This window comes from Chlamydotis macqueenii, chromosome 19 (genome assembly GCF_036417535.1).
Source record: "Chlamydotis macqueenii isolate bChlMac1 chromosome 19, bChlMac1.mat, whole genome shotgun sequence".
In the NCBI taxonomy this organism is placed as follows: Eukaryota; Metazoa; Chordata; class Aves; order Otidiformes; family Otididae; genus Chlamydotis; species Chlamydotis macqueenii.
The window spans coordinates 10,077,026-10,103,905 of NC_141574.1; the positions used below are offsets into that span (position 1 = coordinate 10,077,026).

General features: G+C 48.9%; 1 protein-coding gene across 8 annotated transcripts in view; it reads right to left on the reverse strand.

Annotated features, from left to right (window-relative positions):
* Window positions 1-5,181: 5,181 nt before the first annotated feature.
* TSPOAP1 (TSPO associated protein 1) overlaps window positions 5,182-26,880 on the reverse strand; it is a 68,948-nt gene continuing 47,249 nt past the window's right edge. The window contains exons 19-32 of one of the 8 annotated variants that reach the window (XM_086763345.1): window positions 25,965-26,267; window positions 25,493-25,672; window positions 21,659-22,789; window positions 20,945-21,071; window positions 20,640-20,791; window positions 20,288-20,456; window positions 18,755-18,826; window positions 18,350-18,388; window positions 17,185-17,288; window positions 15,169-15,240; window positions 13,895-14,023; window positions 11,087-11,126; window positions 10,159-10,218; window positions 6,388-6,518 (exon numbers count right to left, since the gene is read on the reverse strand). In XM_086763345.1, the coding sequence (XP_086619471.1) occupies window positions 10,172-10,218; window positions 11,087-11,126; window positions 13,895-14,023; window positions 15,169-15,240; window positions 17,185-17,288; window positions 18,350-18,388; window positions 18,755-18,826; window positions 20,288-20,456; window positions 20,640-20,791; window positions 20,945-21,071; window positions 21,659-22,789; window positions 25,493-25,672; window positions 25,965-26,267 (2,565 nt within the window). In that variant the 3' untranslated portion in view covers window positions 6,388-6,518; window positions 10,159-10,171. Of the gene's footprint in view, window positions 6,519-10,158; window positions 10,219-11,086; window positions 11,127-13,894; window positions 14,024-15,168; window positions 15,241-15,559; window positions 15,675-17,184; window positions 17,289-18,349; window positions 18,389-18,754; window positions 18,827-20,287; window positions 20,457-20,639; window positions 20,792-20,944; window positions 21,072-21,658; window positions 22,790-25,492; window positions 25,673-25,964; window positions 26,268-26,880 lie in introns of those variants that run through there. The other 7 variants (XM_086763346.1, XM_086763342.1, XM_086763341.1 and 4 more) reach the window with 7 other exon arrangements.

Genomic DNA, 26,880 nt, shown 5'->3' on the forward strand with positions numbered 1-26,880 from the left:
TTTAAGTAGGGGAAAACAGGAAAAAAAAAAGGGAGAAGATGTGAAGCAGCTGAGCAGGGGCAGAGAGGGGGAGGCACGAGCCTTGTGGGCCTTGCACCCCTCACCCTCTGGCCTCCCGCCCAGCTGCAAGAAGTGGAGAGGGAATGGGATGTGAAGGAGATGTGAAAGGATCCTGAGAGACATCTGCCAGCCTGTTGCGAGGAACGGCTGCAGACGCCAAGGGCAGTGCAGAAGGAGGGGGAGCAGTAATGCAGCTCCTGGCCAAGATTCCCCTGCAGCCCGTGGTGATGACCGTGGTGGAGCCGGCTGTGCCCCTGCAGCCCATGGAGGCCCACGGAGGAGCAGAGATCCCCCTGCAGCCCGGGGAGAACCCCACACCAGGGGAGGTGGATGCCTGAAGGAGGCTGTGGCCCGTGGAGGCCCCGCTGGGGCAGCCGTTCTGGAGGGGCTACACCCCATGGAAGAGATGACCCACGCCGGAGCAGTTTCACGAAGGACTGTGGCCTGTGGGAGGGACCCCACGAAGGAGCAGGGGAGGAATGTGAGGAGTTCTTCCCCCAACGATGAAGCAGCGGCGTAAAACAACGTGTGATGGACTGACCGCGACCCCCATTCCCTTTTCCCCCCTGTGCCGCTCGGGGGGGGGAAGGTGGTAGAGATAATGTTAAGCCTGGGGAGGGGGGGTGGGGGGGAGGTTATCTTGTTCCCTGTCTCATTCTCCTGCTTTGGTTTTAGAAATAAATGAATAGTTTTCCCCAAGTCGAGTCTGTTTTGCCTGTAATGGTAACTTTAAGGATTTCTCCCCGTCCTTATCTCAAACCTCCAGCCTTTTTTCTTACATCATCTCCCCCTGTTCTCTCGGAGGGTGGGGGGAGTGAGAGAGAGACTGTTGCTTGGTCCCGAGTGGGGCGCACACCGAGCTGACAGACAAATCCTTGCCCTGTTCCAGCTGTGCCGATGAGGCCGGGCAGCGGGATGCTGCTGGATGTGCTTGGACAAGCTGGCGTACAGAAGTGCAAAGGAGCTGCTCACCAGCGCTGCTCCTCAGCTCGCTCCTAACTCACTGCACATTGCCAGCTGTGGTTTTCCGTCTGTAACAGAAACTCCTTGGTTTAGCAGCACAGACGGCGAGCTGGAGTTCCCCCGGGGAAGGTTCAATGAATGTCTGTAGCTGACCTCTCCCCTGCGCCGGGCACTCCAGGAACCGCAGTGGTCGTACAGTGCCTCTCGCAGCGACTCTGCAGGCGTCCCCGGCTCCGGAGCAGGGCTACTGGCTGGTGGAGACGTACCTTTTGATGCGTCGTCTCGGTCCTTTGGTGCTTCAAAGAAAATCTGCAAATGGCAAACCTTGCAGTGAGTCACAGGTGAGGCTGCACCTGGAGCACAGCTCCTCGGCAGAACCTTGGCCCAAGGCGGGTTGTCACAAACGGGAGGGAACCCACCCAGCGCTCGGGACATACGAGAAAGCTGGGCTTGGTCAGCCTGGAGGGGAGAAGGCGCAGGGAGCCTCGCGTTGGCTTCAGCTGTCTCACGGGAGGGTTAGAGAGCAGACAGAGCCAGAGACTTTTCCAAAGTGCACAGTGAAACGATGAGAGGCAATCGGCACGTGGTGCTGCACAGAAAATTCCCACTAGACATACGAAAAACACCCGTGAGAGCAGTGTGGTGCTGGGACAGGGCCCAGGAAAGGGGTGAGATCTCCACCCCTGGAGACAGCGCTCACTTCAACAAGACCCTGAGCAGCCTCCCCCAGCCTCGGAGGCAGCGCTGCTGTGGACAGGGGGGGACCAGAAGCTCAGGAGGTGTCCCCACCCCACACCTTTCTGTGATCCCGCGAGCTCGGCGTGTTTGAGAGAGAAGCAGAGCACCTGCCCGAGCTGCCGCCACCACCAGCTGCTTGCACAACGGCGAGCACAGCACCGAGCACAGCTCTTGTGCAAGGGGGCAGGGCTGGCAGATTTTCAACGCCGTTATCCACGTGCTTCCTCTGCTGTATCATGCAGCTCACCAGTTAGAAGAGGATAACAATTTTTCGAAGGACAGGGAGACAGTTAGTGTCCTCTGTGCTGGTAATTGCATTTCACAATTAGGAACTTACTTAATTGCTCTCAAAACTGCTTCAGAAACCATGGAAGTGGGAAGGTTGGAGAAATGCTTTGTCTCTTGAACGCTCACTTTCCCCAGAGACCGTGAACCTGCTCCCACAGCGATGTATGGGAAAGGCCACGTATCTGGGTGAGCATTCTGCTGAGCATCAGCGCAAGAGCCAAGCCCTCGCGCTCAGCACCTTCAGCAGCCAAGGAGACCATGCGCTGCTCCTCTACAGCAAGGAAACAACGATATGTCGGTGCAAGCAACAGTGCCTCAGCGCAGAGACATGCCACCAACACCTGGGATACAGCACAGCAATTGAACGCAGAGGGTGCAAAGCAGAACATCTAGACTGTATTTGCATTTGATGTTATTTGTTTTGTTTCTTGTAGCCTTTTGTGTTTAGCTACCAAAGCCTGAAGGTCTTAAACCTTTCTCAGGAAGACTTCTTTCAGCTTTGCTGTAAAGCCTGCCTGGTGTGGGGGAACCAACCGAATTAGCGTGACTGCTAAACGATGACAACCTGTGTCCATCACAGCAAAATTTGCCCGAGGCAGCCCCGCACCCTGCACATGCCTGGGGAGCAGAGAGACAGCGTGCACCTCCTGTCACAGGGGCTCAGCCATGGAGGGAGGGAGGGAGGGAGGGAGCACCAGCAGCGAGGGAGCCGTCCCGCAGGCACCGGCGGCAGACACGGCAATGCGCAGATCCCAGAGCATTAGAGCTGCTGCTCTTCTTCCCACAGGTTTTGTTCGTCAGTTCATCAGGGGATGCAACGACGGTTTCTTTCAAAAGCCCTTCAACAACTCGCTTAGTAAACTTCAGCTGCTAAATTCGGTTAGAACAGCAACAAACTTCCTCCACAGCAGGGCAAGCTGAAGGTAAATTACTGGATTGCTGATGACTTTCATCACTTAGGTCTGCTCAGAAGGCATGGAAACTCCTTCCAGCACTGATTTATTATTCCAGCAACTTTATTACTTCAGAACTCTCAGTCCGTCCTTGCCCCGATGCCTGCTCACCACAGCAGACGCTGGTTCACTGCAACATCAAGATCCTTCTGAAACACCTCTCTAAGGTGCGGCAGCTTCCCAACCAAGTCCCTCCCATCAGGGGAAATGCAAAATCCCCAGAAAAGCCCACAGTGACTTTTGCCACCTTGGCTGGATTCCCAGAGGACCAAGGTACAGAACTGCCACTCCACACAACTGACCCAACGTTTATGCACCAGTGGCCTTCGCAGAGCCCCCCGTCACACCACAAATGGCCGTTTCAAACGCCCACGTTTCCACTGATGGGACTATGAGGCATCTACTGCTTAATGAATCATAAGAGCAAGGTACACAGCCAAGACCTGCAGTCTGACCTCAGAGCTTTTGGGGTTTCCTTATTTTTCCCCCTTTTAGGCAAAGTCTATTGAAGAAGATCATCCAGCTGAACTGTTCCAGCTGGATGAGAGGTGAAACCACCTTTTTCCTTCTCCTTTCGTGGGGTCAGATGTCACAGACAGCAGCTTTGCTCAGTTCCAGATGTCTTCCAGGGAAACAGGCAGAAAAACTGCAACTCCTAGCAACGCTGGAGGAAAGCTCAGTCTGTCTCCTGCACTTTCACCCCCCTCTTGCCAGACCAGAGACCACCCAGGGCTGAGGCCCTGCAGAACTGAGCAGCTAAAGCAGATCCACCCAGGAGGATGGGACATCGAGTAGGCCAAGACTCGTGTGTCTGCTGTGGTGGCACTACAAAAATCAACAATAATAGCATTTTTGGTAATACACATTTAGACTTTTGCATAGAGCAACCCAGGACAACCCCAAACCGGGAGACACAGAGGCAGCAAAGCCCGTTCTCCAGCACAGCCCCGGCTCAGGGCTCCTAGCAGTAGGCTGGTAATCTCTCAGGTAAGAAACATGGGAGAAAGCCCTCACTCCTACCTCTGAGCAGCTGCTGGCAGCGTTTGGACAGGTCATACTGGCTGGGCAGGACCACTCACTGCTGGCACGAGATGGGCCTGGACTCTGTGGAAGTTACCTCAGATGTTTAGGAAGCCTGCAAGTGCACTGTGGACTCCAGGGACAAGATTGTTGTGGTGGGGCTGGTCTCTGCTGGGGCCATTTGTTCTGACAAAGCCGGTTATTGGCTTAGTCTATTACCTGAGCACAGCAGCGGCTGTCAGAAGACACAATAACTGCAGAGTTGGTCTGTCCCAGCCAACCTGCCCTGTCAGCACAGCATGAAGAGAAGCCAACATCTACAAGGGATATGCAGATCTCCACAGGTGTGTGTACCCAGCCTGGCTTGAAGGTTTTTCCATTAAAAAATGGAAAAAACATCAAAGCATCTGAAACTTAAAAAAATAAAAGCTATACTTCTAACAAAACCCACCATGGATCTCTTAAAATTCACTCTGTTCTAAAAATGAAATCATCAGGGAATGAAGCACTACGGTCTGGATGCAGCCGCTATACCTGACGCCGCTTTCTCTGCTCTGCTATCACCCACACGCCAGGGAAGCGCGAGTGCAGCTGCACGGCCCCGGTTCTCCCCGCAGCCGCTGCCCAGCAATGCTCCCTGCTGACCTGCAGTCCCTCTGGAGAAGGCGTCAGCTGTCAGGACAGTCGCTCCAGCCTCGTGCCTTTGGCTGCACACCCGGGAGCACGGACACACGGGTAACGCTGAAGAGAACTGCAGGAAGGAATCTGGCTGTGCAGGTCCCCCGCCCTTGGTGGCACCCACAGCGAAGGGATGCAGCACCCAGATGCAGGGACTAGTGCTGCATGGAGCCACCACGGCAGGGCCAACGAGCATGTCCAGCTGGTCTTTGGACACAGTACAGCTGCGCTCCGGCAGAGTTTAACACGTGTAACTGCACCTCGGTGCCTTCTCCTCCACGACTAGGTCTCTGGAACAGGAGAGGCAAAGCCTTGGCACTCCCAGAGAAGGCAACTTGCACCATGATGACAAGAAAGGCAGGGTCCCACATGGAGTGCTGCGGAGCATCCTCAAGCTGCAAGTGGTTGGTATCATTCTCCCCTCTGCGCCCCCCCCCCCCCCCAAGAAGGATCAGTGAATCTTTTGCTTTTTTAAGGAAAATGTATTTTTGTGAAAATAGACTTTATTATAATAAAATTTGATATTAAATAAAAACATACCGTATCAGCAACACTCGTGGACACTGTGCTGGCATCATTCACATACCTCACGTAACTGTCCTTCTCAAAACAAGTACCTCACTGAAACATGCAAAGAAAGAAACACTGAAAAGGATAGAAACCATGTAGTACAAAACTCTCCGTGGCTTAGAAAGGGATGTGTATTAACTCAAGGAACACATCATCTCATATGAAAATAGCTGCAAACTCTCCATCCCCAGCTCTGCTCTCCAAATGCTCCAACTCAGGAGCAGCTCACTGGAACAGCCAAACAAAACCGCGAAAGAGGCAGACGAACAATAAATAAATAAATAGGTAAATAAATAAATAAATAAGGCAGAGTCCCCAGCCAGCGTGTGGTCAAGGTGAACCAGCCAAGAGCAGCTTACAGCAGCCCACGCCACAGGAAGAAGTATCGCCCCTCTTCAGGGTGTCGCTCCTTCCTCCATGGGAATCCTCGTGCTGGAACATGACTGAGGCAGTGTAGGATGCTCCTAGGCACAGCTGCATATTTACAGGTTTACAGTACAAATAACTCACTCGTCAGCCCAGAGACAGCAAAGGGATTCACGGGAACAGAAATGTGCAACTTTTCTTTGCAGGAAGTGAAGGAGTTGACACAACCTCTTTTGGACCAGAGAAATACCAGGGTGTGTAGTACAAGGGAGCTCTTCCGAAGGGGCCGGGGCTTTGCTGGGAAAAGCCATTTAGCTAACTTACAGCCAGAATATAATCTCTAAACTAAAATATTTACAGGGAACCGGTGCACTGAGGGCTGCACGGAGCAGGACACACTACTGTGGAGTGTATCCTAGAGCTGAGGCCTCATGCACCCCAGTGCCATGATGCTGTGTTCAGAGCCACTGCCCACGCTGGGTGGGCGCCCACAGCTGGGCTCTCAGCAGAGACCACAGCTCACAGACCCACTGAAGAGTTTTCTCTATTCAATATACACTTTTTCCCCTATGAAAATACTCTAATCAGCTTATTGCAGAGGGCTTCTCCTAAATTTTCAGTCCCTGTGTGGACTGCATTAGCAGTCTTTACAGAAAAATAAATCCCTTGTTAATTTTTCTTACTGGACCCAAGTTTTCTGAAGAGCTTTTTTCCTTTGAAGAAGAAGCCTCTCTTCTTTTTACTCTGACCAGGTACATCAACGCATTTGAGAATGGCCAGCGATGCCTGCTCTGGACACTGCTCGCCCATGACAAGGCAGGAAGGTGGTACAGCAGGAGTTGGTGAGAAGTCGCTCTGGTCGACAGACCCATCTGGATTTAACTGAGTGGGAAAAAGAGAAAACAACAGAAAAATAAGTTGTTAGGAGGACATCGCACCAACATAAATCTCAGCCAGAGAACCCTGCCTTCTCCCCACCTGTCTGTCCCTCACCCTGCAAGACTCAGCTCCTCTGTGCAATTACAGATTCAGTTAGGAAGCTTCCAGCAGATTTAAACTTTTTTGTACCCACTACCCAGACCCAGCCTGAGCTCAGGCATTCTGAAACTCCCTAACGGGCTAAGAACAGGACAGCAGAAAAGCCCCACTGAGGACCTGAAAGATGCTGCTTCACAGCTGAAGACACTGGAGGTGAAGCACCTCCTGAGAGCACGGATGGGCAGGTACTGATGCATTCACGTACGCCTGCTGGCTGCCTGGGCTGGGGGAGCGTGGTGGTCTCCCACACGCTCTGCGGCAGAAGGCAGGTCAGTAAGGAAAAAACTAACCTCAAAAGAACAAAAGCTGTGCAAGACCTTCAGACATTCAAGGAGGCTGGCTAAGCTGAGAGGCTTCTGCAACAGTGGCCATGCTCCACCATGGTCAGAGTAGAAATTCAGAGCCTTGCAAGGCTGCGCAGCATCCATCAGATCTAGCTGCAGGAGGGGCAGAAAGCAAGTCTGATGCTCTGCAGCAACACCAATAATGGAGAAAAAGTTCATGAGACACGGAGAAGTCTCGGATTAAGTGGCAGACAGCAACTAATGTGTTCCTAAGTCACCTGAGCATTTGAGAATGTTAACTGGGATCCACAGTCCCAGATGATGGTCTGTATGCTGCTCCTTGGCAAAGGGCTTTTGGAAATCAGAAAGTGCCCTAGTCCTGGGCGCAAGTTTCCTCTTCACAAAATATTAATGGCAGGTCAGCTCCCAGCAGTAGCCTTCTTTCCAGTATCTCCTTTTGCTGGGTTTAGGTGTCTGGACAGTGATCATTTCTGATCTGGCAGAGCAAGCTTTCCCAAGAAGTTGCAAAATTTACCAGGGAAGAGGCTCTGGGTTTCCAAGGCCCAGGAGAAAGCTTGTCTCACTGCCTTCTCTTCCACACAGCTTTCACAAACCAGCATCTTCCAAGCTCCCAGCTGTACATCCTATCTTGGCATTCCCCGCGACACAACACAACAGTGGCTGGAGCTGTGTCAAAACCACACGCCTTCATCATCTCTCTGCTTGGGTGCCAGTAAGTCAGGGCGAGTTGAGTGTGTGACCCTCAATGGTCTGTACACAGCCACAGCTCCAACGGGGAAGATGAGTTAGTGACACTGGCAGCAGGATGCTCTGCCTGGGGATGAAGCACTACCGAAGAGCAGAGACACTAGCCCTGCACAGGAAACGCGTGAGCACCACAGGAGCTGTTTGTAGTTCACTGGCACGAGTGGATGCGCTTTGGGCCTGGTCCCACGCCACGCCTGGGGAAAGGCGCTGAATCAAGCAGATGCACAGTCGTAACACTGCTGCCCTAGCTGAGGCACAATCACACCCGGCGGGCTGTGGGTTAGTTTAGTGAAAGTTTCCTAGGGTCAAAAGCAAAAGCAGCACTGCTTTATCCCCCTGCTGCTGTTTCAGCACCCCACCTCCTGCATGACAAAGAGCACAAACGCTGGCTGTGACCTCTCCTCCCCTCACAGGTTGACCTCATGCTGCTGTATTCCAGTCGCTTCACTCCGCTGCAGGAAGAGAGCACTCTGGTACCAGATGAGCAGAAACCTCTTCTCTAGAATCAGACTCAGTATGTGCAAAACCTGCCAAGTCGGTCCTAAGCAGGCAGTAGCACCGGACTTCTGGAGAGCTGTGTTATGCTGTGAATACAGGACCCCTCCCAGCTCCAGAAAGTTGAGAGTCAATGACCGTCTTGCAGCAATCACTTTGAACTGTCCCAAGTGACAGTGATCTCAGACTCTCTCTTACTTGAACTCAGGTCTCTGGCTAGAGGGACAGAGCTGTAATCCTCTCCACCCCTCTTTGTTACAGTAAACAATACAGTCTCCGATTTTTCCTGAACTCACACTCTGTTTTCACCTGGAAACCTTGTTCCATACACTTTCAGAGGCACTTCTACAACTCTCCAGATGTGCAGCACTACGTTGAAAGGCAGCACTGTGGAAATCAGTCTGAGTGAATCTAGATGAATCATTTTCAGCCAGTAACGCAAGGCTTACGGAGGCAAAGAGAAAAAGTAGGCCATCTGAGGGCTAACCTGCTGGGTTAGCCACGTGCAAAAGTAAGAATCCCTGGGTTCTGCTCCAGAAGGTATTTATGTGTTGTGCAATGAAGAATCCTTGGATAAAATGCACAAAAGCACTGGGCTAACATCAGAAGGCATCTCACCAACACGCAGTGAGCGGTCTCCCCTATGAAGCTCAGGCCTTGTGCTGTCTGGCTCAGCAGCCCCCAGGGATGCAGGAGTGATGTAACGGCCCCTGTGCAGCCGGGGCAGAGGAGGCTCAGTGCTCACGTACCACTGGAAACCATTTTTCTAGCAAAGGTGGAACAGTTTTAGGGCAGATCTGAAGTGGCCCAACAAACCTTACAAAATTTCTCCTGTAGAGCTATGTACGAAAGACAGCGTGCAAAACAAGAGGCAGGTACTCAGACCAACTCCTAAATGTCACAATTATCAGAATCAATGCCATTAGCAAACACTGAGCAGTTAAAAGGAAGTGACTAGCAGTTTCCTGTCTTTGTGGCTGCAAGTCCTGCTGATTCCCAGCTGTGGAACACGACGCCCAGGCAGATTTCCACACACAGAGGCACTCACAGACACAAGCATGTGCAGATGTTCTCAGAGGTCTCTACACGGTAGAAAAGCAATAGAACCAGCTCACAGATTCATCAGGTAGGAGACAAATTATACTAAAATTAGGGTTTCTTCCCTAAGAGAAGCATGGAGGAAGAAATTGCTCTGTCAAGATGCTGATACAAGCTATCAGAGTTGATAAACAGAAGAGTCATGTTAGTTTTCAGGTGGTTTTAGTGCTGGCTCAGGTATTACTGATTTGCATAATTTTAGGAAAACAATGTTTGAAACTAAGAAAAACACAGATCTGCTCCCACTGCCCCCCCAAACCAGGGGTCTCACCTCCCTCCAGCCCCAAAATTGTTTCATTAAGTGAACAGAAAGAACAGATAGAACAATTATCCACACAAGGCTGGTTTTAGGGACTATTACTACTTTCTTCAGTTGATGGTGTGCAGGGGTTTTTCAGGACTATACTCAGGAAGGAGTAAAATCGAGAAGAAAAAACCCGCAGGCTGAACAGGGGCTGAGCTCAGCCTGAGCAGGATCTTGCAAAGGCTAAATGAAGCTTTGGTTGTTGATGTGCTTCAACAGTGGTAGAAGGGCCAGGCTGAATTACAAAACACGTCTTTTCTAAACCTGAGTATCCAGCACAGTCCCATCATGGTCCCCAAAACCACCAGATAATTGTTCCAAACAATTGCACTTCATATGCTGAATAGATCACGGCTTGTCTTCAACACAGAACCAATCTGGCAGCTCTGCCACCAGAGGATTTGAAGCTGGACTTGCTAGCAGAGCCCCAGACCAGCCTGTCAAACTTCAAGCAAGAAAAGTAGTGAACTGCAGGGACAGGACCCTTCAATATGCCAGGCTGGGTGGGAGATTGAAGAGATCTTCTCACACAAACTTACATGGTTGCTCTATGTATCACTCATATCTATCACTGGACTCTTCTCTTCCTCATTCTCTGAAGAAAAGAACCGTCATGGGTGCATAACACAGGCAGAAATAAATACATGAAATCAATTAGAATCAAACACTTTCTGAAGGTGCTTTACAATCAGTCTTTGACAGAAATGGCATATTACTGATGCAAAAATATTCATTCAACAGCCGCAGCGCTAAGGCAACTGCTCTAAGTTGATGAGCATGAGTGTTTCAGGGCCATAGCCTGTGATCATAACTTCTTGGATAACTCTTTGTGCTGTATTTTTTAGTGCTTAGTTTATTCCCCAAATGCTGTCAGTTTGAAAGTTAAACTGCTTTTTCAGTTGCAGGCATTTTAAGATTTACTCAGAAATAACTCAAAATGATCCAACCTCCCCAGTTCAATTTGGAAAGTTAATTGCCATTATTCTCAGACCTTTGGCACTGCAGCAGGGAGAAGGGAAGTGAGAAGAACAGACAGGGTGAAAACATCAAATCCAAGAAGTAACAAGCAATTTAAAAATCACTCATGATCATGCTAGAGAAGCTTCTGTTAAGACTGGACGTGTTAGGTCTCACGCTGGGACTGGCACATTTGATGGGAGCCTGTTTTGCCATGCTGTCTTTCAGAAGATTCAGACAATACTTCTCTAGAGGCTGCCATGCACCTTTTGCCTTTGGTGATTTTTTGCATACTCCTCACTCCCCCCATCCCCAATGGCAGCAGCAAAAATGCTTCTGTCTGTGTTGTATATGCCAGCCACACACTTTAAGAAGCTCTCAGTGACTAAGTCGCTGGAGCTTGGAAAGGCTCAGGCGTGGCTGTGTCACTGTGAGAGCTCATTCCGGCTCAGGGTGGCCCTTAGAATACGTATGTTTTAAAGGAGGAGGTGTTCCTTCTGCCTTACCCCTCAGATGTTCTGTCCGTAGGCAGGGATGCTGTGAGTGCTGTGACAGAGCCAAAAACTCAGTGGGGTCAGGTTCTGTCTCTCCTCAGTAATCACCAAACAGACTAAAATGCAGTGAACTAACACAAGCTTGGTCATGAGCAGGGTAAATGTACCGCTTTTAAACGGGAGCAAACATGCCCTTCCTATCCGGAAGCTGTTTAGATAGATCTGGATTGCAAAGCACAAGCAGGAGGCAGGACTGCACAGAGTTAGAGTGCTACGTCAGTCACCCAGGGCAGTATCCCGCTGAAGCAGGGAGGCAGCAAGACAGAAGGCAGTCTGTCAGCACACAGAGGCAGCCAAGACAAAGTCATGCCTAGATAGTTCATGTGGATTCCCACTGACATAAAATGGCTTAATCATCATCAACAGAATTTTCCAAGTCCCTAGACTTCAGATTACGAAGAACAGCAGCTCGTGGATCAGCTAAGTAGCAAAACTGCAAACCTATCCTGACTCTAAGGCAACAGCCTCCTGCTCTGCAGACTCAAAGCCAGAGCTAAGGTGAGAGGAAGCTTCTGGCAGAGAGAAGCGGAGACAAATGAGGTCTGAAGGGCAGGTAAGCCTGACACACGTCCATTTTATAGGGGTTGGCTTTAATCACATTTGAAAGGCATTTCTGTTAAACAAACAAACAAAAAGTGTCATGAACCATAGCAAAAAGAGCTTACAGTCTTGAGCATGCACAGATATCTGCGCCAAACTGCTGTGTCCAGGGGAACAGCCACTCACTGCTGAAACCAGCACCACTGGAAAGGGGAGAGGAAAGCGGAGCAGCAGCCAGTGGCAGGGCAGCAGGCAGGAGCAGGCTCGTGCTGCCTGCTCAGCAGGAGAGCGGACAGGACTTTGTTACCCTGTGAGGGTGTGACAAAGCCTGGCTCACGGCAGGCCAAACTGGTGTCACAGTTTCCTCCCCAGTAACACAGAAGAGAGGGATGCAAACAGGAATACTCAAGGTAAGGGCAGATTTGTTGTATATGTTACCCTGTTATCAGCCAAGTCGCTCTCTCTTACCTGCCTTTAATAAAACACCATTAGCCAAGCCAAACACTTCACACCTGCAAGTGGCAGGCCAGCTATCCGAGCCCTGAACGCTACCTGAATTTCCCTATGGCTTCTGAGAGGACTCAGGCTGGGGCTGGAGTAACGACCCCTGGCATCTGAAATGGGCCCTTGTTGCTGCTGGCTGATGCCAGAGGAGGGATAGATCTGTAATAAGCTACACTGTGAATTCAACCTGTTTCAATTTTACTGGTTCAGGTTTCCTTTGGCACCCTCTCTTCCAATAGAGGAGTAATTTCATAGAATCATAGAATGGTTAGGGTTGGAAGGGACCTTCAAAGGTCATCTAGTCCAACCCCCCTGCAAAGAGCAGGGAAGAGTAAATCATTTTGAGAGGGAAACTGAGGAAGGAAACCCATTCTGAATGCTTGTTTCCCCCAAGAAAGATATATTTGTGTAACCTCAGGGCTCTTAAACCCTGGTAGTAACAGCTTAATAATCTTTGATTCCCCAGCACGGGCCAGCTCTTATAGGCTGGGAGAAAAGGGACCGAGTATCCTGAATAGGTAAGCACAAGGGATCCAGACAACTTCTGAGTTTAGAAAATAATCCAGCAAGCTACCCACAAACCTTATTTCTGAGTCAGGCCTGCCACTCACTTGCTGTAGTGCAGGCCCTGTGCCCACAAAGCTTGAAATGCGTGGAAGCAAGAGACAGGGCTGCAGGTGAAGCCTAAGGGAGATCAGGTAGCATTTGAAGACAGAGATGGGAGGTGGGTACAGAGAAAAGGAAGAGCTGAGCATAAAAAATAGGACACGGAATGCTGCAGAGAGCAGGAAAGCTAGGGTGGCACCAGTGGAGAGTTCTACTGAGGAGGATTCAGGGCCATGTACTTCCTTAAGGACCAGCTCAAAACCAATCTGGGCCTGCTGTTACACTTTTATTGGTCTAGCACCACTTGACAATGTCAATAACCGCCCAGGAAGAACTGAAGATTGAGTACATGTCAGCTGGGACCAAGCTGCATCCCTTCCCATTCTCTAGAATGACACAGCACATGAGGTCCAGGAGCGACCAGGGAGGTGCCACACTTCTGGCCTCACCCACTGAGGACAGACTGAATCTGGCAGATGACCCAAATCTCCTACTTAAGTACTTGTTTCAAGAGTATCAGCAACATAATGCAAGGGGTTAGCTGAGCTTTTGAATTCCCTGCATTTGTGGGTTGCTCTCAGAGCCTTAGGATCCATCCCACAGAGCTGTTTGGGAAACTCCCCAAGGTGTTTTGAACTTGTCTGAAAGCACCTGGGACTGGATTAAGATATATCTAACTCTGGACAGGTGGAAGAGCATTGGTGTTCGGGTGTTCACAACTCCAGAACACTTTGGCATGGATGCGAGCATATTTGAGGAATTTAATGTGTCTGGAGAGCTGGCTGAACCGCTTTGCCTGCAGCAGGATTTCACCACTGACCCTTTGGTGGATCTAAAGAATTTGCTGCTGGGACCTGCGATGCTCTTTGCTCATCTGATCATGAGACTGCGGTCCCAGGGGATGTTGTTTTGTGCCTCTTCTTGCACCACAAGTCTTCAAGACGAGCTCCTAGCACTCCCCTCTAAGCTTCTGAGCATCTCCCATGGGATGAACTGAACTGCATGCAATAATTTAAATGATTCCATCAGATGCTGCATGCTGTGCAATGCCCCGTCTCCAGCCACATCACAGTCTGGATGTCTCTACTGTGCAGTGTCACACAACCTTACCTGGCTCTCAGCACTCAGCGGAAAAGCCTCTTTATCTTTTGAATTAAGTTCCTCGACCACGCCTCTATCAGAAGGGACAGCTTCCAAGAAGTTAGACGGGACAAGACCTCTCTGTTGGTTCAGCTCTCCCTGCAAGATCAACATTCAGTTCTCACATCAGGTTTCCTGGCTGATGGAGAAATAACAAACAGAGCAGCAGTCTCGTGCAGAGAAGGCCAGCCTATGGCCCGAGAGAACCCCAGGAACGTGCTCATGTTGGAAGGATCGACAGCAAATTTCACAATTCACATTCTTGCTTAGTTCTGGAACAATTCAGAGTGCAAAAGCACAGAAAAGAGTAAAGGAAGAAAAGATGGCAGCAAGCAGTGACAAATGTATTCCAGCAACATGGCCACTTCTACAAACCCCAAAAATTTCCACTGCTATCCTGGAAGCAACTGGAAAATGACTGTGCCACAAGCTTTCTAAAGGCCTTTGATTTGCTCTAGTATTTATTTTTTTTTTAAAGAATGAGGTACTACTGGTGCAATGTCCTGTAGACATTGCCTCAATGCCCACTGAGGTCCCAACCTGCAAATCAAGCTTGGCTTTATGTCTAAAAAATTGTCTCCAGTTCAACAGCAGGTGGTTGGGTGAGACAAAACCAAGACCAGCAATGTTGTTTGGCCAACACTATAAAAGAAGTCAAACAAAACACTCACACCGATCGCTCCAGACTTTACCTGGAGCCGAACCTCAACTCTAATGTGCGAAAACACACTGTTTTCTGTGCAGGAAAAGGTGGATGATCCAAGGGCCAAGGATCGTGTCTAGCACACAGCTTGTTGGCAGGCACAGTTCCCACGTATGTACAGTAAATTAAACAGATACCAGTGCTTCCGGAAGTTGATACGCTAACGTGTGGCTGGACAGGGGTCACATTTTTTTATTCCTACGTTAACATTTTAGCTTGCTGTCCTGGATAAGAGCACATGTCCGAGTGCTTTGTGACAAATCCGCTTACAGCAAGTGCGGATTCAGCTGATGGATGTACAGAAAAATGCATCCTAGGCTTTGGGAAACCTGCACTCAAGTTATGCCAAGAAATACACTCAGAACCATTTGGATATTGGGTTTACAGGAGGAGCCAGAAACAATCTGCCCTAAGCAGATACAGGTTTATTTTTTTTCCCAAAACCAGAATATTGTGTTCCCTGATTTCTGCTCTCCTGCCACTAGATGGACTCCAGCGATTTCAGATGTAGCCACAGGACCTTCCCAAGCCCTGTACTTACATAATAGAATCCATCATCATCCATGGACCCAAACACAGTGATTACGTCCCCGGCACTGAAGGTCAGTTCAGCCTGCAAACAGCAAGAGAACAACGGTCACAGGAGAAGCACTGCCTGGAATTTCTCACCAGAAATATGAGGTCACCCTGGGCTTCTTGCACAACCTCACCCTGAGGGAGGGAGGCCACTGTGTTAAAACTTGCAGGACAAGGATGCAGAAGAGCATCTTGAAGTGGGTGACGGTGGAACTGAGTGCTAAGGAAGCATTTTATAAATTAAGACAAGAGCAAACCCTGCTTCTTAAACTGATTTTAATAAGGTTTCAAAATAGTACGTACCACCTGTTCTGGAAAGATATGTTGAGAACAAGCTGAGCAAGCACCAGAAATACCTTTCATTTCTTTAAACGTAAGTACTAAATCCTGCTCCCTCGGATAAGCCTGTTCTGTATGCAATGCTCAGGGATTACGCACTAGCAGGAATGCATAGAAATGGGAAGATTTGACCTGGAAACAGAACAGTACTGCATGACACACATGATACTTCACCATCAAATCTGTCTGTCCTGTCAGCCACCCCAGAATGCGCTACATGGAGCACAAGACTGAAGACAGAGGTGTAAGCAGTCTCTTCCAATGGAAGAAACTGCCCAGTTACAACAAAAAAGTTGCTCTAAGAGGAAAAAAAAAATGGAGTCTCCAAAGAGGCTGTGTGCCACTCAAGACACACTGGCTTTATACGCACGTCACAGAAGTATTAGTGGGAAGGGACCTACCTCTAATATATTTACCTTATTATATCCCTAGTACTCAATTTATCTCTCCAGGTTGCAGGTTCCTGCTGTTGGCTGTGAATTACTTTGTCCTAGCAGAAAGACACTTACAGGGAACTTCACACGCACAGAATGCATAGCTGATCCTATGTCTTGGTGCAAGTTCACAAACAGCAGCTGTAGCCTTCTAGCAAAACAAACGTTCTGGCAGTGTGAACGGGGAGCGTCTCCAACAACGCAACAGAGCTGCACCAGCTTGGTGCAATAATTTGAGCTCTGTCCACAGTGAAGGTTCTAGGAAGACCAAATAACTGCAAAAAATACAACCACCTTGTTGACGTGGGCTCAAAAGTGTCCTTTGGCCAGATGTATAAACACCTGTATGGATGCTGGTTGATATATGGTCCCACTGTATCTCTCCCAAGATAATCCACCATCCCTAAAGCACTCTGTCCTCAGAAGCAGACCGTCTTGCTCATCAGATACTCAGTCTGGGAGGCAAGCACTACCTGAACTGTGCCACCTCTTGGCCATACACTCCTTTCTGGATGCATGGAAAGAACCTGAAGCCAAACCTCACGTTTATGTTTGCTCAGGGCAGGCTAACACTGATACGGAGGAACAGAGAACAGAGCATGTTCAAATTGAGACATGTTTTTGGCAGAAAGGATTCTGCGTTGTGATCTTTCCACCTGAAACAGACTTATCCACAAAAATAATGTTTGGATTATATGTAGGGATTGCTTCATTAAATTAGAACTAAGTCTTCTTGCTTGAATGAAGATCTACACAGGTAGTTAGCACAAAAGACATGCTCCAAGACATGCTCACCTGATTTAGCAGAAGTCTATTCAAATGTTTAAGTTAAGTTTTCCCTTTTGCCAGAGGGTGCCCTGGATCAGTTGCTAACAGCAGGGGCTGCTTCTTCCTGTCCTAGATCTGCCAAATCCTGTCTAAGCACTAGAGGATGCTATGAGGGCATGAGATGCTCACACAGTTTCACTGAGACAGATCATTCAGGGGATGTTGCTTCCTGTTCTTCACAGATAGCTGAACACTCATCAGAGAATGCACGAGAGAACATATCGGCAAACTCTGCATTTTATGACTCCAGCCAACCCCTTTTAGCTGTTACATTGCCAAGCTGCAATCATTTTGTTTTTGACCAAAGTGCTAAGTGTCTGGGGATAGAAGAAAAGAGAGGAAAAAGAAGCCTAGAAGAGGAGTGAGCAACTGGTTGTTACCTCTACGTCTGCATTTGGAGAGCTCTCCTTCGGGTTGTAGTCAAAGACAGCCACCATACTTCGAGCAGTCAGTAGTTCAGCTTCAAAGTCCTGATGCTTCTGGCCTGCAGGACAAAAAAAAAAAAAAAACAACCAAAAAAACAACCAAAATACCCTGAGCTGGAAGCTCTAAGACAAAATCCCAAATCACAGTAACTCCTTCACTGTTCTTGGAGTGGACTGAGCAAAAAGAATACTAGGGGGAAAGCGAATGGAAAACTGAATGGGAGAGAGATCTCAGAGGCCTCAGGTAAAGCAGTTTTCTCACCTCCTGAATCACCTCACAAGCACCGCACTGGGGACATCTCCCCTTTCCAGCATCCTGATGTCCTGTCTATAGATACAGGAATCTTCTATTTTATGTTTTCTATTTATACATACACACATTTACATATACTCACATAAACAGAGGACAGCAGTCTCTTCACAGTGTCTCAAATGGACATTTCTCCTCTCTCCACACAATGCTCTGCTACTGAGCTACAGAATTTGTCCTCCAAGTGCCAGGGGAATAGCAAGAGCCCTGGACAGCACCGACCAGCAGCCCAGCCGCAGCAGCACAGAGCTCACCACGAAACGGAAGGCAGGCCTCATCATCCAGGAAACGTGCTGCATTTTCACAACCACTGCCTGCTCAGCTCCATTACTTACAGACTGCTCTCAGTCTACAAAAGCAAAGTCTGATGTAATAGAAAACACACGTTGTCTGGTATTTTATCCTAAGGATTTAAACCCTGTTTCATGTCAACACCGGATGGGCTAGCAAGGGGTTTGCAGGCTTGGCCTCTCTGGACATCAGCTGATGACCGCACACCTAAGCAGAGTGAGCAACCCCACAAGGGACCTTGGATTTTAAGGACTGTGGCATCAGATAAGTAAGAGATTTCCCTGCTCCTCCAAAGCACAACCATGCATGCCCTCCACCTTCAAACACCCCCTGTTTAGTCAAAGACCACTGCACCCACTACTAAATAAAAGAATAAAACTCTTCTTTCCTGAGAATGACCATTTTCATACAGTGCTCTGAAGGAGCACTGCAGGGCATTGGCCCTTGATCACAAAATATGTCTGTGTTACGATCATGCAAACATACCAGCCCTCTTCTCAGAGCAACAGCAATTCTCACCTGGATGAGACTTGTACTTCTCCTGTTTATCCAGCCCTGCTGGAAGAAGGAAACATCTCATCAGTGGGCATTCATCTTTCAAAAGTGACCACACCACACAACTGACAAACAACAATAAAAAGAACAAAGACCAAGGCAGCAGACAACAGAAGCAAACCATTCATGCAACTCTACATCAGTAACCGTGAGTCAGGGATGTAACAGGAAGCAGAGGTCAAGCTCCAAAACTATAAGACATCACTGTTGTTAAAAACTTAACACCAGCACAGGGATGGGCTCTCTTTCCACTTCCTAGCAGTTGTACAGAGACAAACATGTGAGGGTCCTGTAAGCAAGTAGTAAAAATTCAATGCAGTCTGTAATCCGATTGCAAAAATCAAAGAGGAAGCAGTGGGTGACACAGACCTTTCTTGGAGCGTCTGGGTTTTGGAGGAGGGACGGTTTGGCGGCGTGGAGGTGGAGAAAATGTGCCATTTCCTTAATAAAAATCCAAAAAGCAAATAAATAGACAAGAGAAACAGACAGTGAATGGAAAGTGAAAAGCATCTTGAAGAGTGAACAAGCAACACAGTAGCATGACACGCTTCCCCTGGGAAGCAGACATCGTGATTTCTGTGGGCAAAGCCCGAATCTCCATTTCTCCTATGTGGACTCAGATGAGGTATGATCCACATCCCAAATACACACAGAAATCCACACCGTATCTATGCCCATCAGCCATACCACAGCACACATCAGACAAACTTCACCACTTTGCTGCATTTTATCTTTTAGCAGTAGCATCATGAGGATAAAACAAAACCTTGTACCATTAACACCTGAAAAATGCCAGGTGAGGCGCAACCCATCAACTCACTCGGGTGGGAAGGGACCTTGGGAGGTCTCTAGCTAAAGCTTCTGCACTGAGCAGCGTCACTACTGGACAAGTCCCCAGACAAGCCCACAGGAGTCCCAGACCGACCTCTCTGAGGCACTTCCTTGGTTATGAGGCTGTAATACAGGCTTACGGCGGTAGGAAAACAGCAGAGGTATGTACAGCCTGGCTGTCTAAGGAAACAAGGTTCATTCTCTGCACGCACATGTGAAGTGTATCTTTTTCACTACTGCTGCCCTCCTGAAAACTTCCAAACCCACTACATTTCACGCAGTCTCAGAGCTATTGACTTCCTTTACTCTTCTGAGAGTACGCAGGGGAGCAGGCAACAGAGTGCCTTGTATTTCCACACTGGGACAAAGGCCACCACAGGCATGTAAAGGATACACTCAGGAGAAACATCATGAATGTCCCACGCGTGAAAAAAGCCTTACTGAACCATGTACTTCAGGGAGGGAGTCAGGAGGGGCCCAAGGACCAGGTCTGCTCCTTGTACACTCCTGACTGCCTAATTTGCTGTCTCACACCCTTCCCTCCCCTTCCGCAGGAGTCCTTCTCCATCTTTCTCCATTCCCAAGTCAGATTCTCTCACCCAAGAGCAGGGTCATCCCTACGGGTTCAATTACACACTCGTAAAACAAAGGAGAGAACACAGAAGTGAAAACTGTCATTCACATCCTTCAGCTGCTCTTCAAACTTTTTTGTTTCCCCTTCTCTGGTGAGGACCAGCCTCACTCACACTCCGTGCTGAGTTCACAGACATGACACCTCGAGCACAGGAGCAGCTCTAGCAGCTGCAAATGCAGCCTTGGGCAGCGCTGCGCTGCGGTAGAGACAGGTGGGAACCGAGATCACAGAACACCTGCCTCCCTCACCCGTCGAGACCTCCCTCCTTGCTACCGCAACAGCCACTAAGCAAGCCCTCAGATCCCAGCAACCACCCCTAGAGATCGTTCTGGAAAGCTGCACTGGCCACACAGCTTGACAACATGACTGAGCGTTCCACATTTTAGCAGAGATACGCTGGCAATAGCAGAGGACACCCGTAAAAGGACACACAGTACCTATGCTCTCCATTGGTGTGTCAGCAGGAAGGAATCCTTGCTTTAGGAGCTGCTTCTTGATTTCATTATTCTCCACCTGGACTTCAGATACCATGTTACAGGGTATGTACCCCTCCCTTCCTGCACACTCGCCCCGGTAAAATCCATCGGCATCCTTGTCTCCACACACCTGAGAGGGAAAAGACATGCCAGAGACTGTTTATGCTACAGGGACTGAGACAGACAGAGAACAGAGAAAGGCATGCTGAGGAAACTCCCAAGATGGAGGAGACTGCCTCCCAAGGTTTATGCTGTCCCTGGAACATCAGATGGATCCACACAGAGCAGGAGACATTCACTAAGGTGCTCTTACTTTCAGGATCTGCCCCTCCTTAAACGGGAGCTCCTCTTCTGCTGCATCAGGGTTAGGAGACATAGAAATGGGATCATAGTCAAAGAGAGCCACGAATATTCTAACGCCGTCATCTTTAGCAGAGGTTTCTGAAGCCGTGCTCCTTGGAGGACCTGTGTGCAGACAGGGACACACCAGAGAGAACATCAGCAGCATTCCCCTGCCGCAGCACCGCATGGCTAAATACCACCTACCAGCCTCTCCCCTGCCATTCCAACAGCCTCCCTTCCTCCTGCTGTCCGGCTCGCTCCCCTCTGTACACTCACCCGGATTAGAGACCAAAGTTTTCTGCATTTGGCGGCTTCTTAAGCTCTTGTTCCCTCTTCTGCTGGGAGGCTGCCAGGCAGCTGTGCCAGGCAGCTCCTGGCCCCTAGGATCTTTATTACTGGGTGCCTGCAACAGGAACCACCAGAGCGTTAGTAGCAGCCTCTGCCTTCCGACTCGTGTGAACAGCGCTCACCCCAAACGCACCCCACAAAGAGCAGCGCATCCAAATGCAACATTCCTCTTCAGGGACACTCTAGAGCTGAAAACACCAAGGGAGTTGGAAAGCAGAGCTAAGTACAGACAGGAACCCTGCCAGGCACGAGTGACGAGCCCCTTGGTGAGCGTGAAGATGCAGGAGAGGGCATTCTGAGGGGACACAATGACATTACAGTCATCATCTACACAAAGCTTTCACCAGGGATTTTCATTTGGGTCCCACAGCCTTCTGCCGTGGGGAGGAAGACCCAGTGCGAAAAGGAATACTGCATCGGTGACACTCAGTCATTTAGCAGGAAAAGCAGAAGCAGCTAGTACAAGAAAAGCCACGGAGCAGCACAGAACTACTGAATCTCTCAGATCCTTCCGGACAATCCTAGAGGGTCCTTTCTCTGGACAACACTGAACAAAGCAAGATACAGGCAGGCCAGGGAAGCAGAGGGAAGCTAACACCACTGCAAGCTGCTTCAAAGCCAGAATAGGAAAAGTCACCCAACCCTTTTGTGCAAGGAGGTGCTACGTATCCCCTTCGAAGGATGTTCAAGCCTCCTTCTCCAGCCAGGTGACTTACAGTCCAGCTCCCAGCCCTGCTCCTCAGAACTGCTCTCACATCTCAGTGCTTCCTTCTCCTGGCAGAAGAATCGCAGGTGCTGGCTTGGAGACCCAGCCCACTCCATATCCTGCTCTTCCACCATCTCCAGTCTGGCCAGATCCCTTCTGTCACTTGTGTGGGCAACCTCAGATTGACTGGAGCAATCACTGCAGTCCCCCTGGCAGCTCTGGGACCTTTCTAGCCACAGCCTGCTCTCAGGGGGGGATGCACAGGTCGAATCCTGATCATCTTCAGAGTCATATTCAATGTCTATTTCCAGGCTCCTGGGGCTGGAGTAGTGTGTTGCCATCACAGTAGGTTCAGCAAAATCTGAAACTACTGATGATTTCTTGTGGTTTTTTCGTAAGGTGCCTTGTCTGGCACGACTGTACATATCAAACCCCTCCTTACCACCAGCACTGCTCACAACGTTCAGCTCTTCCCTGAGGCTCGGAGCTCTGAACAACCTGCCTCCCATCTGGCTGCAGTTGCCCAGCAGACGACTGCAGTGCTCTGTTAAATCATTCTGTCTCTTCCTACCCATCTCAGGCCGACTCCGGATCTTCTCTCCATAATTATTACCCTTCTTCTTGCTCCAAGTGGGACTTGCCCCAGTCCCAGACTTTGGATCATTCTCCTGGTAGCCCCAATTCCAGTTTGCCTTTTTCTGACTCCAGGCCAGCTGAGCAGAGGCAGGATTCGCATGGTCAGCATCCCTTCTGCTCTCCTTAACACCATGCTCCTCCTGTGGAGTCTGAGCAGACAGATCTGTGGAGGTTTTACTCCCATCTGCCTTTAGAAATGGCTCTTTGACTTTGAGTGGCTTCTCTGTCCTTCCCGGGTGGTAGGTAAGCGTTTCTAAGGAGTCCTGAGGGTCTTCCTTTTCCTCCGTAACGCACTTCTCATCCTCATCTTCATCCTCATCCTCAGTGACTTCAGGGATGCTAAACAATTTCTTGCTGTGGTTCTTCTGAAGGGGAAGCTCTAGTATCCTCTCCAGAATCTCCTCATCGCTGTCAGTATCACAAAGATCCATCTGTACCCAGCCCCAGAGAAAAGCCACAGCCAGGACAAGCAAAGGAAAAAAGAGAGGAAATAAACATTAAAAAGAGAGGCAAAGTTACAGCTGATTCCCTCCCAGCACAGCAGGATGGAGCGGCAACTGTGGTCTGCAGCGAAGCAAGGGTAGGAAGCACAAGAGAGCAATGGGTCTTCTGGCAAAAGACAATCAGATGAACTAGCAATGCAGCGGAAAGCGAGAAAGGCCAATGCATGGAAGAGCTCCCTCCCAGCCTCTGCCTCTACACACACAACTACCTGCAGCACCTTTCACCCTGCCCGCTTGATCCCCCTCAGCTTCGGCATCCCCAGGCTGGGGTGACCGGCAGGGAGCAGCACAGGTCCTCCACAGCTGCTCACTGCGCGTTAGAGCTGACCGGGTTCCTCGCTCCGTAGAGATGAGTCTCTCAGCCTGCGCTCATGCAAGGACACACAGTCCTCCCTTACCCCTCTGTCCTCATACAGAAGGAAGTGGCCCTCTGCAGCAAGACACCCTTGGCAATGGTGCTGCTATGGGAGAACCTTCCCCCGGCCCTTCCCGTCTTCTGTCAGCGTGCAGCTCTACCACAGCTTACTGTCTGCAAATCCAAGTGCGCAGAGCTGCCACAAATACAGATGAAAACTCCGTGCCTCAAAGAGGGTACACAGACTTGTATTTCACTTGCAGCTGGGTAAGAGCCTACCAGGTTACACAAAACTTGAGAAAACACAGCTGAATTTTAAAGTTTGTCTTGGATCAACTGTAGAATTTATGTTTTGTCCCTTACTACACTTATACTAAAATAAAAAGGTAGAGTCCTAGATGCATCATGTAATTTAGGTCAGAAGACACCACTGGAGGTCTCTTGTTCAACTTCCCTGACAATTTATATCATGACATGTTCTGAAAACATTTACAAATCATTTATGAAGCATATGTAGCTACTGATGTTTTAAGCTACAGGCACGAGCAGGCCTGTTCAGAGATAATTAAAAACTGAACCACAGTTGGGGGGAAAAAAGGCAGTTGTAAGCTGCCTACTGATTATTCCAACCTCCATAATAACTTTTTCCAAGAAAAAGCTGGTCTTGAATTATATTTAGAATTGGTTGAAGAGGCCTCCAGAGGTCTCCAGTTCAATCTCCTAATTGCAGCAGGACTGTTGCTGACAGTAAATCAGTGTCTCTGCTTAGCTGAGCCTTGAAAACACCGAAGAACGGAGACTCCTAACCTCTCTGGGGACCTGTCCCAAGGCTGCACCACCCTCCTGGGAAGGAAATTTGTACTCATCTCCAACATAAACCTCTCAAACAGCAACTCATGACTGCTGCTTTTTTTTAAATCATCTGCCATGAACAAGACGACTTTGGCTCTCTCATCCTTTCAGCGATCCTTCCGACAGCTGCAGGCAGCTACTAGATCTCCCGTTAGCCTCCTCTTCACCAGACCAAACAAGCTCAGCTTCCTCAAACTCTCGTTACAGGACATGTGCTCTAGGCTCCCACCTTGTTAGCACCAATTAGTAATACGCAGAATTTATAAATGCAACCATAAAATACTTCCAGTAACTGATTTTAGCTGTTTATAAAGCTGCAGCTTTTGCCTTTGAGCTTTAATATAATAAATGGTTTCAGAAATTAAACAATGTATCTGAGGTTCAACATTTTAAAAGCAGCACCCCTCCATTCTTTCACCCGCCAAATCCTGAGAGAGCTGGCTAAAGAGTCTTGAGTTAACCCAAAATGTTACTAAATACGCAGAATCCAGGAAAACAGCCCTGCTGAGACCTGGCCCGCTTCAGTCACCATCTTCCTTCACTCTATAAAGCAGTGTCGGGAGCTCTGTGCCGTAAAGCTTCCTGCCCCTGACGCCCTTTCATCATCTTGTCATCCTTACACTCTCAACTTGTCACTGCCAGAACAAAAAACAGTAATTTTATCAGGTCAAGAAGCACCAGGCTGCTCAACTCAATAGGATGTGTGTGGGTTTTTGGTGTCTCTTTCTCAGAAAAAAAACCAAAACCAAAAGCAATGAAAACCAAAACACAAAAACATCCAGGCCAATAAAACATCCAGGAAAAAGGGACAAAGAATGGCATTCCTGACTGTGCTTATTTCCTCTTTTTCCTTCCAGGGAAGCTGGTTTTCTTCCGTTTTTTTTTCCAGTGCAATGTCAGTAGCCCTTTCAACAAGTCCTTCCCAGGCAGCCCCAGCATTTCCAGCCTCCAGACTCTTCTGGGGCTCCTGACACACTGCACGTCCAACCTCCCCCACATTCAGCAGCGCTTGCAGGATTTAAGCCAAAATGTTACACGCCTTAGGAGAGAAGGTGGGTTGGTACAGGATCTATAGACGGGTGAACTTTACAGATTCCTGTGTGCTCACTGTTTATATCTTTGTTAAGAACTCGATCAACAGGATTGATTTCTAACCCTAGGTTCTGAAGTCCACAGAACATTGTGTGTTTTTCCAACTAATTAAACCCTGGCTACATTCATTACATACAGACACTCTTCCCTCTCACAAAGAACTTGCATTTTTACTAGCTTAAGACAACACTGGGAGTGAAAGCAGAGCAGGCAGGAACTTAGCCAAGCACTACTGAGAGTGCTGGGCTCAGACCAGCACCTCCTCCTGTGAGCTGATGACATGGGATGGCTGCGCTGGCGCTCCCCGCAAGCGTTACTCTGCTACCAGTTACCTTTTCCCCATTCTCCCGGTAACATGACTCTCTCTGGTCCCATTTCTTCTCTTCTAGAGCTTCTGAAGAAAGTTCATCTTCTTCCTCCTCTTCCAAAATATCTGAAAGGTCAGAACTACGGTTGTGCTCAGCAAAAAGGGTCAGCTGTCGTCTTCCCATCTCAGACATTTTTTCTTCTTGCTATTGAAAAGCAGAACAGATTTCCTCAGTCCTCTCAGGCATTCTATTTCAGCAATAAAGCAGTATTTTACCTTTCTCTAGGACACACACAGCTGAAGTGTGGCAGGAAATAAACTGAGCAGCACCCAATGCAGCAATTGGCACATGTGTACACCCAAAGACACACAGAACCAGCAGATACATTTCTTAGCCTGCAGAAGAACAGTACTGCATAAGATTGTAAAACCTAGAGGTGTCAAATACAATCCACATCCCTCCATGGGCAGAGAAATTAAACCAAGGTTAAACAAACCTCTCTTTTGACTCTGGACATTTCTTTCATCACCTCCTTGCCAGGGGACAACCTCAGGAACTCCTGGCAGCTGCTCCCACCCATGCTTGCATCTCGGGAGGTGCCCCCTGTCCCCTCAGTCTGGCTGGGGGAGGGCAGAGGCTCTGGACTCAAGTGCTTCTCCTTTGCCTCTTTCTGTCTGTCAGCACTGGGACGTTTTGGTGACTCTTCTGTGGAGCATGCATGGCAGGTCTCCACACCTATCTTCAGACTACTGTTAGACGGGCTTTCCAGCTCTGGTGCTTTGGTTACAGATTGCTCCACCTGGGAAAAAAACAAAAAAAAAAAAGGTCACCACTAACAATGAAACCTGAGGGAGATATCACACAATCATTATGCGCCAGAAGGTGGCCCTTACCACTCCAAACTCTCGGAGAGAAACACTATGCGCTCTATATGTGGGCAAATGAATCACAACCATTGACCTGAGGTACCATGAACAGCAAACAATCAGGGGTTAAAGAATGATGATTGAAATTTTGGACTCAGCATCTCAATTCTTCAGTGAATTTACCCAGCCTTTGGTCTTGGGCCCACACAGCTGCTGGTACTCCAGTAATTATGAGAAGTCTTCTCCGCTTTTGTTTAACCCTGAGCCTCTGCAAACTCACAGTGCCATGATTACTAAGGTCTCACTGAATTTAACAGTTTGAAGCACTCCCCTGAGTCCTCGATGCCAAAGGTCAGAATGGGAAAAAGATCCTCTTTCCTGATATAATGCATCACAGAACAACAGGACCCACTCTCCACTTGTCACAGAGTGAGCATCTTATAGACCACTTACCGGTTTTCTTATGGGGCTCTCAGACATCCTCAAAAACATCCTAAAAAAAACCCTGAAAGCACTCACTCATCCTACAGGATTCCAAATATCCAA